General features: G+C 51.2%; 2 protein-coding genes across 5 annotated transcripts in view; both read left to right on the plus strand.

Moving 5' to 3' along the window:
• Nucleotides 1–3,359, plus strand: part of METAP1D (methionyl aminopeptidase type 1D, mitochondrial) — an 82,620-nt gene extending 79,261 nt beyond the window's left edge. For all 3 annotated transcript variants that reach the window (XM_055289737.2, XM_063644730.1, XM_055289738.2), the window contains 4 exons: nucleotides 381–478; nucleotides 1,816–1,863; nucleotides 2,725–2,803; nucleotides 2,925–3,359. In XM_055289737.2, coding sequence (XP_055145712.1) covers nucleotides 381–478; nucleotides 1,816–1,863; nucleotides 2,725–2,803; nucleotides 2,925–3,003 — 304 coding nt within the window. In that variant the 3' untranslated portion in view covers nucleotides 3,004–3,359. The remainder of the gene's footprint in view (nucleotides 1–380; nucleotides 479–1,815; nucleotides 1,864–2,724; nucleotides 2,804–2,924) is intronic.
• Nucleotides 3,360–8,100: 4,741 nt separating this feature from the next.
• DLX1 (distal-less homeobox 1) lies at nucleotides 8,101–12,484 on the plus strand. Of its 2 annotated transcripts, XM_055289735.2 has the most exons (3): nucleotides 8,258–8,584; nucleotides 9,221–9,420; nucleotides 10,570–12,484. In XM_055289735.2, exons 1-3 carry the CDS (start codon nucleotides 8,272–8,274, stop codon nucleotides 10,822–10,824), a joined length of 768 nt encoding a protein of 255 aa, XP_055145710.1. In that variant the 5' UTR covers nucleotides 8,258–8,271; the 3' UTR covers nucleotides 10,825–12,484. The 2 variants fall into 2 exon arrangements, with proteins under 2 accessions (XP_055145711.1, XP_055145710.1); XM_055289736.2 differs by lacking the exon at nucleotides 9,221–9,420 and having other exon boundaries at nucleotides 8,101–8,584.
• The last annotated feature ends 3,282 nt before the right edge of the window (nucleotides 12,485–15,766 follow it).

Here is a 15,766-nt window from a genome sequence, read left to right on the forward strand (position 1 = left end):
CCTCAAAAAAGCCAGGCAGGTTTTTATGACCTGCATTATATGCACATATATCCCGGTTATGTATGGCAATCACTATGTGTGTATACACACTCATTTGTTGTCTAAAAGTGGCTTTGTTTGAATGCGGTACAAAGGTAAATGACTCAAACGACTGTGTTAGATAGATATGTACCTTCTTTCTTCATATATCCAAAGAGAGTGGTTGCAAGCAACAGCAAAAATTAAAATTATTACAGCATAATGAAAACACATGAATGTTATTATCTGACTCTAAATATTACTGACTTTTTCAGAGAATATTTTAAAGTGACTTTGTTTTATCTTAGTATGCCTGAAAAAGTTATCTAATTTAATTAAATATTTTTTGGTCACTTTTAAAGCCACATAACTCATCAGAATGGTTTGCAAGTCTGTCCACATTTTGTGGGACATGGAATAGGATCTTATTTCCATGGACATCCAGAAATTTGGCATCATGGTAAGAAAGTTCATTTGGAGGCTGTTTCTTGATCAGAGATCAATATGTGGCAGCTTTGCCCCTGAAGCTCTTCCTCTGACTTTGAATCTGCATTATCAACCTTGTGTTTGTGTGTGTGTGTTTGTGTGCAGGGGGCAGTGGAGGGGGGGTCTGCTTCATTTTAACCGGGACATTACTGTGTTACTGGATTAGAGCCCAGCTGTTTCAATCCCAAAATAAGGTTTATTTTGCTCTCTGTCTTCTCCTGAAGGGTGCATGGCTGGAAGGCACAAGGGATATTTGTTTAGAAAAAGTTACTGAAAACAAAACGCCACTGCATCAATGTCCCAGCAGCATGCACATATGACTGTTTTCTGTTTTTCTTTTTCTACCGCCTTTTCTAGCTGCTGACTGTTGTGGTTAAACTTCATTACATCCTACACAGCGTTGACAGCTGATGTATTTAGCAGCATGTACTCTATAGTGATTTCTAGATTATGCCCACCCTTGTCTTCCTTCCCCAGAATCTCCTGTTTTTCACTGCCTGGGTGTGCACCCTATAGTGAGAAGACAGGGGTGGGCCTGGAGCGGTGGGAGGATTTGGGTTGAGGTAGGAGGCAGCTCAGTGGAGCACCCTCAAGGCAGGTCCACACGTGGACAGGGACCAAAGGAAAGTTGGTCCTGGAGCCTTGACCTGTGCCCCTATGGAGACTTGATTGGTCCATAGAAGGACTGCTCTTTGGGACCTACACCCTGGAGGATCGCTGGACACCCAGCAGGTCTGAACCCTCTTTGGACCAAAGAGCCCCCACCTAGGCAGCTCAAGAGGTTCAGGTGAGAGTGTAGAAAGGGCTTGTCAGCCTTGTGCCCTACCTGGTGCCAGTGTCTGGAGTGAAACTATTTGAAGTCAGGCCCCTGCTCCCCACTACCTGCACCAAAGGAGGCTGCCCTCCTTTGCATCCTTCCCCAGGACTTCTTTCTCTTTGAGTGAGGGGTGTGGGCAAGGCCCAGGACCCAGTAGTAGGCTGGGAGACCTAGTAGCCTGGGGGACAGGGAGACGGGGAGAGGAAGCCTGACATGTGTCTGAAACACCCAGGCTGCCTCTGCCAGGCCTTCGAAAACTCTTCTGGGGGAGTCTTGACCCAGATCACAGATAATGCAAAGACTCAGGCCCAGTAGCCCCGTGTTTAACTCCTGGTCACTATCCAGGACTCCAGAAATCTCCACCCTTCCTTCTCTAAAAGAAGAGAAATAAAACGACCAAGTTTTTTTAAAGGGGCCTGACCCCTTTAATCTGTTTTTTTCTGTCCTCCCCATTTCCTATTCTCACCCGCCCCCCTGTGTTTTTTGTTTTGCAGCAAATGACAATGATCTACCCATGGAGGAGGGCATGGCATTCACTATAGGTAAATGGAGCTCCTCTTCCGAGTGCGTAGCTCCTGGTGGAAGCTGCTGCCACTGACCTAGGCCCGGCAGTCCAGTGAAGGACCAATAAAGCCAATCAGTGTAATGAAATAATTCGGATGCACTGGAAATCTGATTAAATAATATCCTCAAGCCCCATCTTCCTAAATCAGATACTTACCGACACATTTAGGAGAAGGCAGCCATCCAACCTCTAATTCTGTTACCAGCATAATGTGGTGTTGGGTTTTTTGTTTTGTTTTGTTTTTTCATTAACACCCGGTAACTAGACACGATTATGTCCCTTGCTCCCTGTCAGCAAGTGGCATGTGCTCTCTGGTGGCCCGTTCCTGGCTGATCCTGTGATTGGTATCACCACCAAATTCCAGTCACCTAGAGCCGTAAAGGCATCCTGTTTCTGACTGTGGGACTTAATGGAGAAGCAATTAGAGTGAAATAAGAAAATTGTTATTTGCTGATGAATGAACATCTCGAGCATGTTTTTAAAATTTAAATATTTTTTTAAAAATTGGTATTTATAAGAGGGACTGGTGTTTGGGTGGTTATTATCCACGGGGCCCTAATTAATGCTTGATTAAAATGCCCTTCTTTCTCTAAAAAATTACGAACTAGGCAACTTCATACATTTTGAATGGCGTAGTGTTTCCTCTTCCTACTGTTTAGTTTGTAGTATACTATGTAAGCAACATCAATTATCAACCCTTGCAAGATGACAACATGAGCCTGTGGGGGAAGCACTTGAGGGGAGGGAGGAGAAACTTCTCTTTTTTAATAATCAGCCCGAAACAATGTTTAACAAGAATCTGATGAGGTCACTGCAGTAAATATTTTTCCTCTTACAGAGCCAATCATCACGGAGGGATCCCCCGAATTTAAAGTCCTGGAGGATGCATGGACTGTGGTCTCCCTAGACAATCAAAGGTGTTTGCTTTCTGCTCTGTTGCTTTTAAATTGTATGGGAAAGGAAGATTGGTCCGACGGCGCGCTTGCGGCCCGGCCAGAGCTTGCGTGCGCGTTCTGACGGCTGGTTGCTGTGTTACAGGTCGGCCCAGTTCGAGCACACGGTTCTCATCACGTCGAGGGGCGCGCAGATCCTGACCAAACTGCCCCATGAGGCCTGAGGAGCCGCCCGAAGGTCGCGGTGACCGGGTGCCTTTTTAAATAAATTGCTGAAATTTGGCTGGAGAACTTTTAGAAGAAACGGGAATGACCGGTCGCGCGGTAACCTGCGTGGCATCTGATAGCCTTTGGAAAAACGCGGGGGGGACTGGAGAGCAACTGGGAACTCGGATCTGAAGCTCTGCTGGGGTCGCCCGGCTTTGGAAAAACAAATCCTGGCTCTGGACTCGGTTTCCCAGCGCGGTCAACGCATCTGGAGGGGACTGGAGGAAACCCCCTTGGTGGAAGAGATTCCAAGAGAAGCACGGTTTTCTCTTTCCTTTGCCCTGACTGTTAGAGTAAAAATCTCTTAAATCCATTGTGTCTGAGGTCCTTACCTCTCTGACAGTTTACAATGATCTTTGTGTCTGAACTTTGCACCCCTGCCGAAAAACCCGAACCTGTTGACTGGGATTTTTTTAAATCCGTTTTTCCCTTTTGTGTATTCCACACTGGCCGGCCCCAAGGATGCTTGCAGAAGCCAGTCCCCAACCCCAGCCCTTCCGTATCTTTCCCCTCCATCGCGGCTTTGCGATGAAAGATTAGGCTGCGAACAGAGGCATTGAATACAAACATGTCTTTGGCAGTGGACTCTGGGCCTGGCCATTCTTCAGGTTTCTATCAATCCAGAAACGCGACTTTCCTGGACCCCTGCGGCTCCTCCTCCCCCGCCCACATCCAGCCCTCCAAGGCCAGTCCAGAGGTGGTTTGAGGCCCTCCCCCCACCCACCCCACACGCACCCACGCTAGACCGTTTGCTGCACTAGGAATTCGAGCTTGGGCCCCACTCGCCCAGGTGTGAACAGTGGCTGGTTAGGGGGCGGTCTAGTCTCTAAAATGACCCATCCCCAAACTGGCCCTCTTCGCATCGGGACCCGCGCTTGCACGCTGCAGGAGCCGCAAAAGTCAGCTCTTCTGGAAACGGAGAGGGTCCCAGAAAGAGGAGATACGGGCCCTTGAGAGCAAGGGCCTACTTGGCCCGGACTGAAGCTTGCGAGTTGAGCTCCAGTTCGGCCGGCAGTTCCATCCCGCTTCAGGAGCAGGAATCCAAGGGCCCACGCTGTGTCTGCCAAGGGCCATTCCTGCCCGTAGCACCCTCCTTTCCCTTGCGCTTGCTCTCCGGTACCTGTTCCGCACCTGAGCTCAAGGGTAGGGAGGGGCTGGGCCTCTGGCAGTCCACGAAGGAAGCCGTCTGCCTCCGGTTATGATTTTAGGAACAAGTCCAACGAGGGTGTTCAAGCAGTTAATGATTGTGCTAACTCTTGTTTCTGCTGAAGCGGGTTTTGCAAAGCTGACATACTTTAAAGATAGCTTGGGCTTTCGGAAGCGGCAAGGAAATGGCACCTGTAGTTGCCAGGACAGGTGGTGTCCTCGGCCAGGACTAAGAGCCAGCTCATCTTTGTAACACTCATAATACGGGAAACTGAGGACCAGCCGGCTGGGAAAAGTGATGAGTTCCAGCTTTTACCTAACACAGGGTTCTTTCGTCGTCCCCCAACCCCTCCAGCTCGGCTTCTTTGTGTCCAGGGTTATAGATTTTTGGATAGAGGTATTTCTGATTCTAGTGAGTCTGAGCACTGGAAAAGACCAAGGAGGGGTTGACGATTTACAAGGTCCATAGAAAAACTTTTTGTGTGGTCGGAAGTTGGCCAAGCAGAGGCCCACAGCCTGATGCTACTGCCCCCCACCCCCCCCCAAAGATCTGAATTCCCTAAAGATCAAGAGGGTTCAGGTGGCCTTGGGAGATGTTTGCTGGAGAATGACTTCAGTTTTCTCCTAAGGCAATCAGATTGCAACCATTAGCATTGTATCTTATCTGCAAATCAGTTTACTCCGAGGTTCCCCGAGGATAGTTTTATTAGGACCACAGGACTTTACCAACCACTGAGGTAACACGCTGCTTGTGCAGCAATTATTTTGAGGTGGAGGTATTTATGGGACAAGTTTATAATTCCATTTATTAAAGGGACTAGCCTAAAGTGTGTGGGTGTATATATATGTGTGTGTATGTGTGTACCAACACTCAGCAGCTCCCTAAAGAACTCCCTTTAACATGCTTTGAAGTTGAGATTAGGAAGTAGATTTAAAAATACCTCGTCCTCGCATTCCTGTCCCTCTTCCAGCTGAACTGGCCCAAAACTTCACCCAGAGCCACTGGGATTCCAAGCCAAGAGTGGCTGCGGCTAACACCACCAGGACCTCCTGGTCCTGAGGTGACTCCAGTAGTTTCCATGAGGAATCCCGGACCCTCAGGACAAATGGGAGAGTTTTGTTTTCTCTCAGAGTGAGGGCAGGCAACAATTTAAGCAAACCGGCCTTCAGAACAGGTGTCACCTTAGCAGTAGGGGGTGGGAGGGATCCATTCCAAGCTCACAGAGTGCAGCTAAGATCCCACATTGAGAAACCAGCTACCGCCAGCGGCTCGGCATCAGAGGGCCCGCGCTCAGTGCTCCTCCCTAGACCTTTCTGGGCTAAGAAATAATTCCGGAGTGTAGCCATCTCTTGCTCACACACAACCCGCTTCTAAATTAAACAAGGCTCTGAAACAGTATCCCGAGGGGCTCATGCCGGACCTTCGTCCCAAGAAGGCAACCAGGTCCCCTGTGCTGCCGCAAAAGTCTTTGATCCTTTTCCAGATGTGGACATAGAGCACCCAAGAGACTGTCGCGATGTGCGGCCGTCTCTCCCCTTCCCCCACCTTGCAAGTCTCTGGAATACACTGTCCCTAGGCGTCCCGGCCGTCGGGTTTCCTCACGCCTTGCCCTGAGCTCCGGGAATTACCAATTCCACTTTCCCCGGTCCCAACCCCGACCCCGCGCCCGCCGCGGCGATCACTTACGTGGGCAAGGCCCTCAGGGCACGCGCGAGAGACCCGGGGCCCGGCAGTATCCGAGGGACTGTGCTGGGCACACGGCATGGCACTCCATACCCTAAAACAGGCACTAGGAAGGAGCAATTAAAACCACAAGTGCGACACAGAAATCAGGACGAGCCGAGCGGCTCCTGGAGTTGCCTGGTGGCGGAATCATTAGCTGGCTGTTGCTACAAAGCCTCACCGTGTGGTTCGGTGATTAAGAAAAAAAAAAAATCTTTTAAACATTGGCAAACCCGTTATTGGTTTGGCGTATTGGGTTTTTTTTTTTCTTTTGTTTTTCTTTTTGCTCCAACCACGCTGCCTGAAATGTTTCTGCCCCCAGCATTGTGCCCTTAAACCAAAGGAGAGGAATTCTGCGGGCAGCAGCAGCTGGTACAGAAGTTAAAAAAAAAGAGAAACCCCCTCTACTAATATCTGTAACGACAGCACCGATGTAATTTGTTTTGAATGTTCATTTTTATTGGTGTTCCCTCTGCCAAAATGTGCTTGATTACAGAGGTTTGTCCTGTGATCATTGCACACTCCAGACAGGGGAAGGTGCAGCGATGAAGGTTCAGCTTAGGCCAGATCAAATCCCGGGCTGTTTAACGCTGAAAGGCTGCATGTTGCTATTAGTGTTAAATATATGGCTAATTATGCGTATGAAAATTAAACATCAGTGTTATGCTAATGGGGCGCCTTCAGCTGCGGATCTGAGCACTTGAGACTACCATTTAATCAAATGAATCAGTAACTAATACATCTGCACGTGTGAACTTTCACAAGATCATTTCCCCGTTCCCGTCACACCGCTAAATTATGAAAGAAATAATTATCAACACTTTCTAATTACCTAACAAAGTAATTTGGGATTCACCGTGGGGCTGGTGGGATGGGGAACCAACATCTACTTACAGCCAGGGTGGTGTGCGCCACACCGCGAGGGGCTGGCTGTATTGGTGGTAGTGGCGATGGGGTGGGAGCTCTTGTGCACTCTTTTGTACCTTGCACCCCAGAAGACAGAGGGAGCAGCGGCAGATCTTGCCTCCACTAGCCCTGCCCCCTAGGCCCGGTGGCGCGCGCTTTGGCCACTGGAGGTGAGGAAGATCCTGGGTGGCAACGAGAGACGTCTACACATAGATAAGGGAGCCTACCACAGGCCTGGGTTTGCTGCGGGTTTCGGTGTCCCCCAGGGACTCCTAAACTCTGGAAGTCTCGCTACACCTCAGGAGGCCAGAAAATGACCACCTGGCGTCCGCGGCTCCAGCAGATCTGAGTCCCTAGGCCCCCTGGGCTCCACGCTGAGCTGCGCTCTCGGGGCCAGTGAGCCCGGGGCTCTCCGCGCATGGGGAGTGGAGAAGGGAGGGGGAGGCGGAGGAAGGCTGGGAGGGAAAGAGGATGTGTGTGTTGGGGGAGGGGGCGGTGCAGCCGCCTTTCCTGGGAGGAGAAGCGCGGGTTCCTGGCTCTCCACGCGCACTGCTTTAATCAGACCCGTGCAGCCTCGAGCTGGAGTGGCCAGCTGGGCCTGGAGCAATGCGAGCGGGCCCCAGGGAGCGACAGCAGCGTTGGCGCAGCGGCCGAGTGAGTGAGTTCGCAGGGAGGGCCCCTAAGCCCCGACTCCAGGGATGTGGCAGAGCGTACCGGGGAGGCGCGGCCGGATGGGCGCTGCGCTAGGCACAAGGCTCTTGGGAGGACCTCTGTCTGTTGGCCGCCTCGGGCGCCCCCAGTGCGCGACTCCGCGCTCCAGAGGCAGAGGTCAGGCTCCTCCTGAGCCGCCCTAGCTCTGCGCCGGACTGAGTGGCAGCGACGAGAAGCGGTCCCGGGTGTCCGGCGTTAGGGACCGCTGAAGGGTAGGGACAGTGGTAGGGGGGCGGCGGCGCGGAGCCGCTGGTTGGTTCCTGGGGAGGAAAGCGCGCGAGGGAGGCGGGAGGCCGATGAGCCGCGGGCCGCAGCGGCCCTGGCGCAGACGCCGCAGCCCATTGTGCTTCCTGCCCGGCGCGCTCTGTTGCAGAGGAGCCCCGGTCGGCAAGTGTGGATGCGTCTCTCCCGAGGCCCGGCCGCCTCGCCCGCTCTAGTCCAGCGGAGCCCGAGAGCCTCGGACCAATCCCCAGTGATTATGCAAGACAGCGGACCAATCAGCTCCGCCAGCTCATGAATATTTATGACCTTGGCTGAGTCAAAGCTTTGAACCGAGTTTGGGGAGCTCAGCAGCATCATGCTTAGACTTTTCAAAGAGACAAACTCCATTTTCTTATGAATGGAAAGTGAAAACCCCTGTTCCGCTTAAATTGGGTTCCTTCCTGTCCTGAGAAACATAGAGACCCCCAAAAGGGAAGCAGAGGAGAGAAAGTCCCACACCCAGACCCCGCGAGAAGAGATGACCATGACCACCATGCCAGAAAGTCTCAACAGCCCCGTGTCGGGCAAGGCGGTGTTTATGGAGTTTGGGCCGCCCAACCAGCAAATGTCTCCTTCTCCCATGTCCCACGGGCACTACTCCATGCACTGTTTACACTCGGCGGGCCATTCGCAGCCCGACGGCGCCTACAGCTCAGCCTCGTCCTTCTCCCGACCGCTGGGCTACCCCTACGTCAACTCGGTCAGCAGCCACGCATCCAGCCCCTACATCAGTTCGGTGCAGTCCTACCCGGGCAGCGCCAGCCTCGCCCAGAGCCGCCTGGAGGACCCAGGTACGTGCGCTTGCCAGGGAGAGGGAGAGGAGGAGCGGGGGAGAAGAGGAGAGGGAGAGAGAGAGAAAGAGAAGAGAGGAGAGCGAGGTGGGGTGGGGGTGGGGAGGGCGCGGGAGCAGTGGAGGTTTCGAATATCAATCTATAGATCCTTGTGACAGCAAATAAATTTTTAAAAAAATTCCCTCAATTTGCAACTATCCAGCAAAGGATAAATCCCAGAGCGTCTCCTGGCACTGGCTGGGCCTCTGGGCGGCTCGGTGTGCAGAGCACACAATGCCCCGCTGGAAAACAGAAACCCACATGTGCACGTATTAGTCTCGGTAATTATTTATTGCGTCGCGCTATAAACAATGTATGCAATTAAGGGTAATTAAACCTCAACTACCGCCTGCAAAAATAGCAAACTTTCCCTGCAAAGGCAGGAGCTGCGCTCCTGGGAACGGCTCTATCCGTCCTGCAGCGGCCCGGGACAGGCCCTCGGATTTTGGGGGACCCTTCCCTGGCTTTCAGAGTTTCTTGAACGTTCTCTCCCTGGTCCTGCCTCCGCCACCCTTCGGTAGCCACTCGCTCTCGGCTGTTCGCACTAAAGGCGGCCCCTCGTATTAACAACGGGCCCTGCTTCTGCTGTCCCTCCAGGGGCGGACTCGGAGAAGAGCACGGTGGTGGAAGGCGGTGAAGTGCGCTTCAATGGCAAGGGAAAAAAGATCCGTAAACCCAGGACGATTTATTCCAGTTTGCAGTTGCAGGCTTTGAACCGGAGGTTCCAGCAAACTCAGTACCTAGCTCTGCCGGAGAGGGCAGAGCTCGCGGCCTCTTTGGGACTCACACAGACTCAGGTACCTCGCCGCTGCCGCTCCGTTCCGCCACGCAGGCTTTCCGTGGCCGGCCTGCGCCCGGGTCTTCATTTCTTGCTCACTGGGCCTCAGGGTCGGGGTGTCACTGTGTGTATGTGTTTGTGTCCACCCCTGGCTCTCAGCGTGTCTCCTTCCTCCCTCATTCCCTCTGCCCTAGCTCTGTCGCTGCTCTCGGTATCCCGAGCTGCCTGCCGCCCGGCCCTCTGTCCCTGGACAATCTGATTAGGGCGCAGGAAGGATTTCCCCAGACGTTTTGTTTGGGAACTCTGAGGTCACACGTGCCTAAACAACTGGAACAATAGACTCGGGGCTTAATCCCTCCTTTGCCTTTAAATTGTGTGACTAATCACTCGGGGCCTGGGTCCACGCCTCGGCCTCCCTCCTCCTCCTCCTTCTCACCGGTTGGGGGTGGGGGGAGATCCTTTCCTCCGCCCTCTCACCTCTCAAGTCCCAGACCTTAGAAGAGAAACGGGACCTTCCTTCCCGGCTTTCTCTAAGACTCCGGGGAGCCAGTGAGCGTTCCTGACGGCGGCGGGCGCGGGTTTCCGACGTCCAGTCCGGGATTTGGAGCAGAGCTGGAGAAAGCAAACAGACCTTAGGGCAAGAATAGTTTTGAATCCAAAGAAAAGTTCAGCAAAACCTTGAGGCCTCCTTAGTCCGTCCCAACTCAAGGGCAGAAAGGATGGCGCATAGAAAAGTTGGGTCGCGTTGCAAATAAATTTCCTCCACTCCCTCCTAGGTTTTCGATTCTTTTTATTGATGTTGATATTGGAATTGCTGGCTCGGTGTTATGCAGGCGCTGTATCTTCCGCAGGCGGTAGCCACGGTCAGACTGAGCCCCTGGCAGGCTAAGGCCTGGATCCCTGTTCTCCCCTCATCACAACTCCTCCCTGGCTCTCTGAGAGCTGCCCCGATGGGCTGACAGCGGCGGGCGGTTCGGCCTTCGAGCCTTTGGCTCTTATGGGGGTAGGGAGGAAGGAGGGATGTCTCTGCTTCTCTGGCAGGGAGCTGCCAGCTGGCGCAGGGTTGGGAGGTTCTATCTCTGCTGTTCTGCCGTCCCTTTTTTCCTCCCTGTGACCTAGGTAGTCTCAGTGGTCCCAGCCTGAGTCACGTTGTTGTCCGCTCTTGCAGGTCAAGATCTGGTTCCAAAACAAGCGATCCAAGTTCAAGAAGCTGATGAAGCAGGGTGGGGCGGCTCTGGACGGTAGTGCGTTGGCCAACGGCCGGGCCCTGTCTGCTGGCTCCCCACCCGTGCCGCCCGGCTGGAACCCTAACTCTTCATCCGGAAAGGGCTCAGGCGGAAACGCGGGCTCCTATATCCCCAGCTACACATCGTGGTATCCTTCAGCGCACCAAGAAGCTATGCAGCAACCCCAACTTATGTGAGGTTGCCCGCCCGTCTCCTTCTTGTCTCCCCGGCCCAGGTCCCTCCCGCCTCCAGGTCCATCCACCCCGTCCGGAAAAGAAGGACCCAGAGGGAAGAAGGAACAGTGGAGGCGGGGCGCCCTCCATCTCCTCGGAGCCCCGCGACGTCCGGCCCAGCAACTTCCCGGCGCCCGCGCTCTAGCCTGAACCCTGGCCTGGGCCGAGCAGTGGCAGCAGAGAGTGGCCTCGGAGGGAAGGCACTGCCACCTGAGACAGCCCAAGCAGCAAGATAAACCCGCTCTACCCGACCCGCCGACCTTCAGCTTCGTGGGACTATCAGGAAAAAACAAAACAAAAACAAAATGTAGAAAAAGCAAAAGTTCTTTTCTGTCCTGTCAGTCTCCTGTCTCCTTTTGCTCTGTCTGTGCGCTGGTAAAGTCCAGGTCCTCATCCGTCCGCTGTCCTCATTCTGCGGCCTCAGCAAAAAGTCACCAGGTCTGAGCGGCCCGGGTCCTGCCTGGCTGACCATCTCCGGATCCTGGGACACTCTGCCTGACCATCTGTGTAGCTGGTGTGGGAATCTGGGGGCGTTGGAGGGAGGGGGTTTTATTTATTGAGAAATGGACTTCGCCTGAGGCTGTTTGCCAATTCAAGGTTCTGCTGGGCTCAAGGAACGCACTGTTCAAACGCACTGTTTACCTTAAACGCACGGGGAGAAACGAATAAGGAGGACGTGGTGATTTTTAATTTATACAGTAACTTTTGTACTTCTCTGGTATGGAGAGTTTGGAGCCGAATGATTTGCATTTTTTACATGTCCGACATTATTTAATAAATAATTTTTAAAAGAACAATAAATGAAGCCAACATGATTTTCTCATCTCGGGAGGAACTCTTGGTTGCTTCGCCTGGACAAGAAGGAAAATACTGATTTCCTCCTTGGGTAGAAAGAGGGAGCAAGGACAAATGGGGAGTAGAGAGAAAACAGGCGAGAACAAGCACCCTAATTCCAGTGGGCTTTAAAATAAGACAAAATCAGCTTTACAACTATCCCTAGAGGCTCGACCACAGAATAATGCCAGTCACCACCCTGAACGCACAATCTCCAGTGCAGGATCTAATGACTGTACATATTATTGTTATTATTATTATTGTTATTATTGTTGTTCTGTAAACATGTTGCACAAGCTTAGCCTTTTTGCGTTCTGTTGTGTGTGGCTGTAAAACCCCATGCTTTGTGAAATGAGAATCTTGACATTTTACTTGTGAAATTTGGAAAATGTGATCAATTGAAATCAACTGTGTTTTGTGTTCTCTATGTCAAAGTTTAGTTTTATATTGAGAATGTTAACTTATTGCTTTGTATCTTGGGAAAAAAAACTTTGTAAATAAGTTATAAAGTTTCTTTGAGACAGTAAAATTATGATTTCTTGAAAGAACTGCTCTCTCTTGTGCTGTGTGAGGGTGTGCCAGGGGGCCAGGCCAGGTTCCCACCTCTGGAGACAGTTCATACAGGGTCAGCGACTTATCAACTTATCGGTGATAGAATGGGGACCCTGTACCCCAGAAACACCAGGGTATCGTCAGAGGCCTGTGGGGTGCCCCATTGGACTTTTTCTTCCTGCCTTGCTCCGTTGACCCCCACGGTGTCTGATTCCTACCTGAATTGGAAGGGTAAGGAGAGAATGCCTGGCGAGGGTTCCCCAGCAAGGGGGCTCAGGAACAGGTGCATCAGGGCAGAGCTGACGCTCAGGAACCAAAAGGATGTTGAAGACCGGCTGAGAGGAGATGAAGTCAGAGTTCAAATTCAGCCGGCCAGGTCGATTTCAGTTTTTCCCACACCCAGCCAGCTCTTGGGAGGCCGGGAGGTTGGGAGTCTGAGAGGCCGGGAAGCAGAGACACTGCTTTGCCTCTAGCCTTCCTCCGGATCAGGCCTCCCTGCTTTCGCATGCCCGGAGGCGCTGGATTCCGTCGCGGAAAAGACGCAGCCAGACGCCAAGCAGGGGCCCGGAAAGACACGTCTGTCAGACTGCCCCTCTATCAATCAGTGCGCTCCAGGGGACAGGGCACAGTCCCAGGGAGCCACCCTGGGAGCTCCACAGTGAGAAAGGCAGGTTCCTGTCTAATGATCCGGGGCCTTTCTCTGCACCTCACAGAAATGGAGGTGCTAAGGAAAGGGTGGCTCTTTGGAACCCCAAAATCTGACCAAAATCAAGCACACCACTCCCACCTCATCCCAGTCCGAAAGTCCCAAGGCGAGGCCCTTATGGGAGCACCTCTAGTGAAGCGCTTGCTCAGATTAGTTTCCTCCAGAGGAACACGGGCTTCAAGGGACTAGAACCAGATTTGTTCCCTTCTCGTGGCCCTGCGTCCCAGCCCAACCCCAACCCCAACCCTAGATCCCGCAGCCGAATAGAGGCAGTCCCGGAATGCTGCGGGCCCAGACCGGCTGCCAAGGGCTATTCCTGCTTCTCCCGCACTCGCCTTCCAGCGCTGCTGCCCGCGGGAGCTGGCCCTCCACCTTTGGGGGGCCCTTTCAGGCGCGCGGTGGGGAGCAGAGCCCGGAAGGCAGTGATCTGTGTTGTGACAAGCACCCATTTTTCAATTGGTGCTGGTGAAAGATCAGATGCGCCAGGCTCTTCCGACGCCCTTTGGGAAGGGGAGGAGGAAGTGGCGGGGCTGCTGGGGGTAGGGGGAGGCGGTGTGATGGAAGCAGGGAAAGTAGTCGGGGTGGGGGAATGATGCCGGGGACCTCCAAGCCCCTTCCAGGACTGAGATTGGGACTTTTCTCCGCAGCACCTAGAAGCACCAGCGCTAATGGGAGAGATCAAACCTCAGAAACCAGGATGTGGGCAGTCAGATGGGCCTCAAAGCTGAGGAAGGAATCAATTTCCCAGCTCCCGCGCGGGGTAGGGGGTCTTCCTAGGTTCAATTTCCCCTACGAGATGTGACTTTGCTAGTGCGAAGATTTCTGTCCCGCATCTGACTCAGGTCCCCCAGACGCCAGCTAGGGCCCAACGCCTCAAGCTACAGGCAAAATCTGTTTGGTCAAGCGGATTGTAATACTTTGAGATATTAGCTTATACTAATTTAATAATCTCTTGCTAACAGTTCAAATAGAGAAATTATTAGTTTTAGCTCAACGAAAACAGTCTTTAGTTAGGCTTTATTATAATTATAAGTGGTTGTACTTTTAAAAAATGTTAATCTCAATATAGGCCTAATTAATGCTGCCTTGTTACTGACAAGTAGTTCATCAAATATCTGATTCAAAAATTTTCATAATGAGTATATTAATTAAACTATGAATAATCTAAAGGTGGTTATATTTAAACAATACCTCATTATAATGATTAAACACTGATTTCGAATATTATGTCTTAACAATTGTCACTTAGAAAACACAACCTTTCCTTATGTATGAGTCTGTAATGGCAAAATGCAATTTTGGGATTTTTTTCCCTTGTTCAAAAAATGTGAACCTCATTTTAAAACACTTCTGAAATAGGTTACACACAGCTTAATGATTATCAAAATGACTCTTTTCTGCAAAAAAAGACCCCAAAGTGCGCGTACAGCTGCAAACCCAAGAGGGTCAGCATCATTTCACTGTATTCTCTTCTTGATTACAAGCCGGGCCCATCAAACACAACATAATTACAGTAATTTCAGGTTTATTTATTCTAATGCAGTTTCCCCATCTCTCTGGTAATTATGAGCAATTTTTTCGCCCAGGGAATCTTTTTGCATTAACAAAAGAGATAACGCACTGAAAGCCAAATTTGCTGTGCATTGAGAAAAGGAAAAAAAAAAATCAAATAGGTGCGAGCTGCCATCTCTGCAATTCTCTGGTACCGGAGCCGGCAAATTGCTTGCAGGTGTATGGAGCAAGCTTGTCAATGGCCAGGCCTCCAAATTAGCAAATGCACAGCAGCAAAGTAATGAAGACAGACTTAGCAAAATTGCCAAACAACAGATATCCCTTTAATATCTTCTCTCATCCACACTAGCTCTAAAAAGGGGTAGGGGTAGGGACAGAAGAAACAGTCCCCAGCCCCCTCCTCACTGGTCTTGGCTTTCATGAGCCTGGAGGGGCTGGGTAGCCTTGTGAGTGGTAATCTAATTGTGGGAGAACTCAGATCTTAAATCGAGGCACTATTTAAAAATATAAAACTGGAAACATTTATAGTTCACAGCTTTTCCTCTCTGATCATTATGTTTTATTTTTATTTCTTTCTTCTGGAAATCTGCACCTGGGCTGGGTTAGATATAATAGCTCTTCAGCCTTCTTAATTCTGTACGAGTTTTTAGAGCCACAAGAAGTTTTAAGATTCCCCCCACCTATATGCACACAAGTGTGAATTTATTCATAGAGAGTCATCTGATGTAGAAACTAACTGAATCTTTCACCTTAAAGAAATTGTCAATTTCTGTCACCCCAGGAAAGGTAGGTCTGTGCGCTGGATGTGGAACCCGAGATACTAGATCAAGAAAAATTGGGAGCAAAGAAGCAACCCAGGCTTCCTGGCTTTAAATCTTTATCCTGGTATCCATCTCTTACTTTCTGTATCTTTTATAAACTGATTTCAGAATTATCTGGTTTTTGTCATCCCACCGCCTGGATTAAACACCCTTGAAATTATAGGCTAAAGCAAACTTTTCTGCTCTTCATCCCACATGGCCATAGGAACCTCCATCAAATGCAGTACAGAGGGCAAGGGTCCTTCCCTCCCATGCCTCAAATAAATCCTCCTCCTGTCCCCAGCTCCACAACAAACCCCCAGCTCCAGCGTAGACAGACAAACGGCTGTAAAAAGTGCCTTCCCCAGGCTCAAGAAACATGTCACCCCCACCCACCGCTTTCCTACCCCCTCCCTCATCCCCCAATCTTCGAGGATTAACACTTCCTGAAACATCAAGTGTTTTTATAAAAAGGAAAAAAATAATCCTGACATCGCTGACA

Source organism: Symphalangus syndactylus, chromosome 8 (assembly GCF_028878055.3).
Source record: "Symphalangus syndactylus isolate Jambi chromosome 8, NHGRI_mSymSyn1-v2.1_pri, whole genome shotgun sequence".
NCBI lineage: Eukaryota > Metazoa > Chordata > Mammalia > Primates > Hylobatidae > Symphalangus > Symphalangus syndactylus.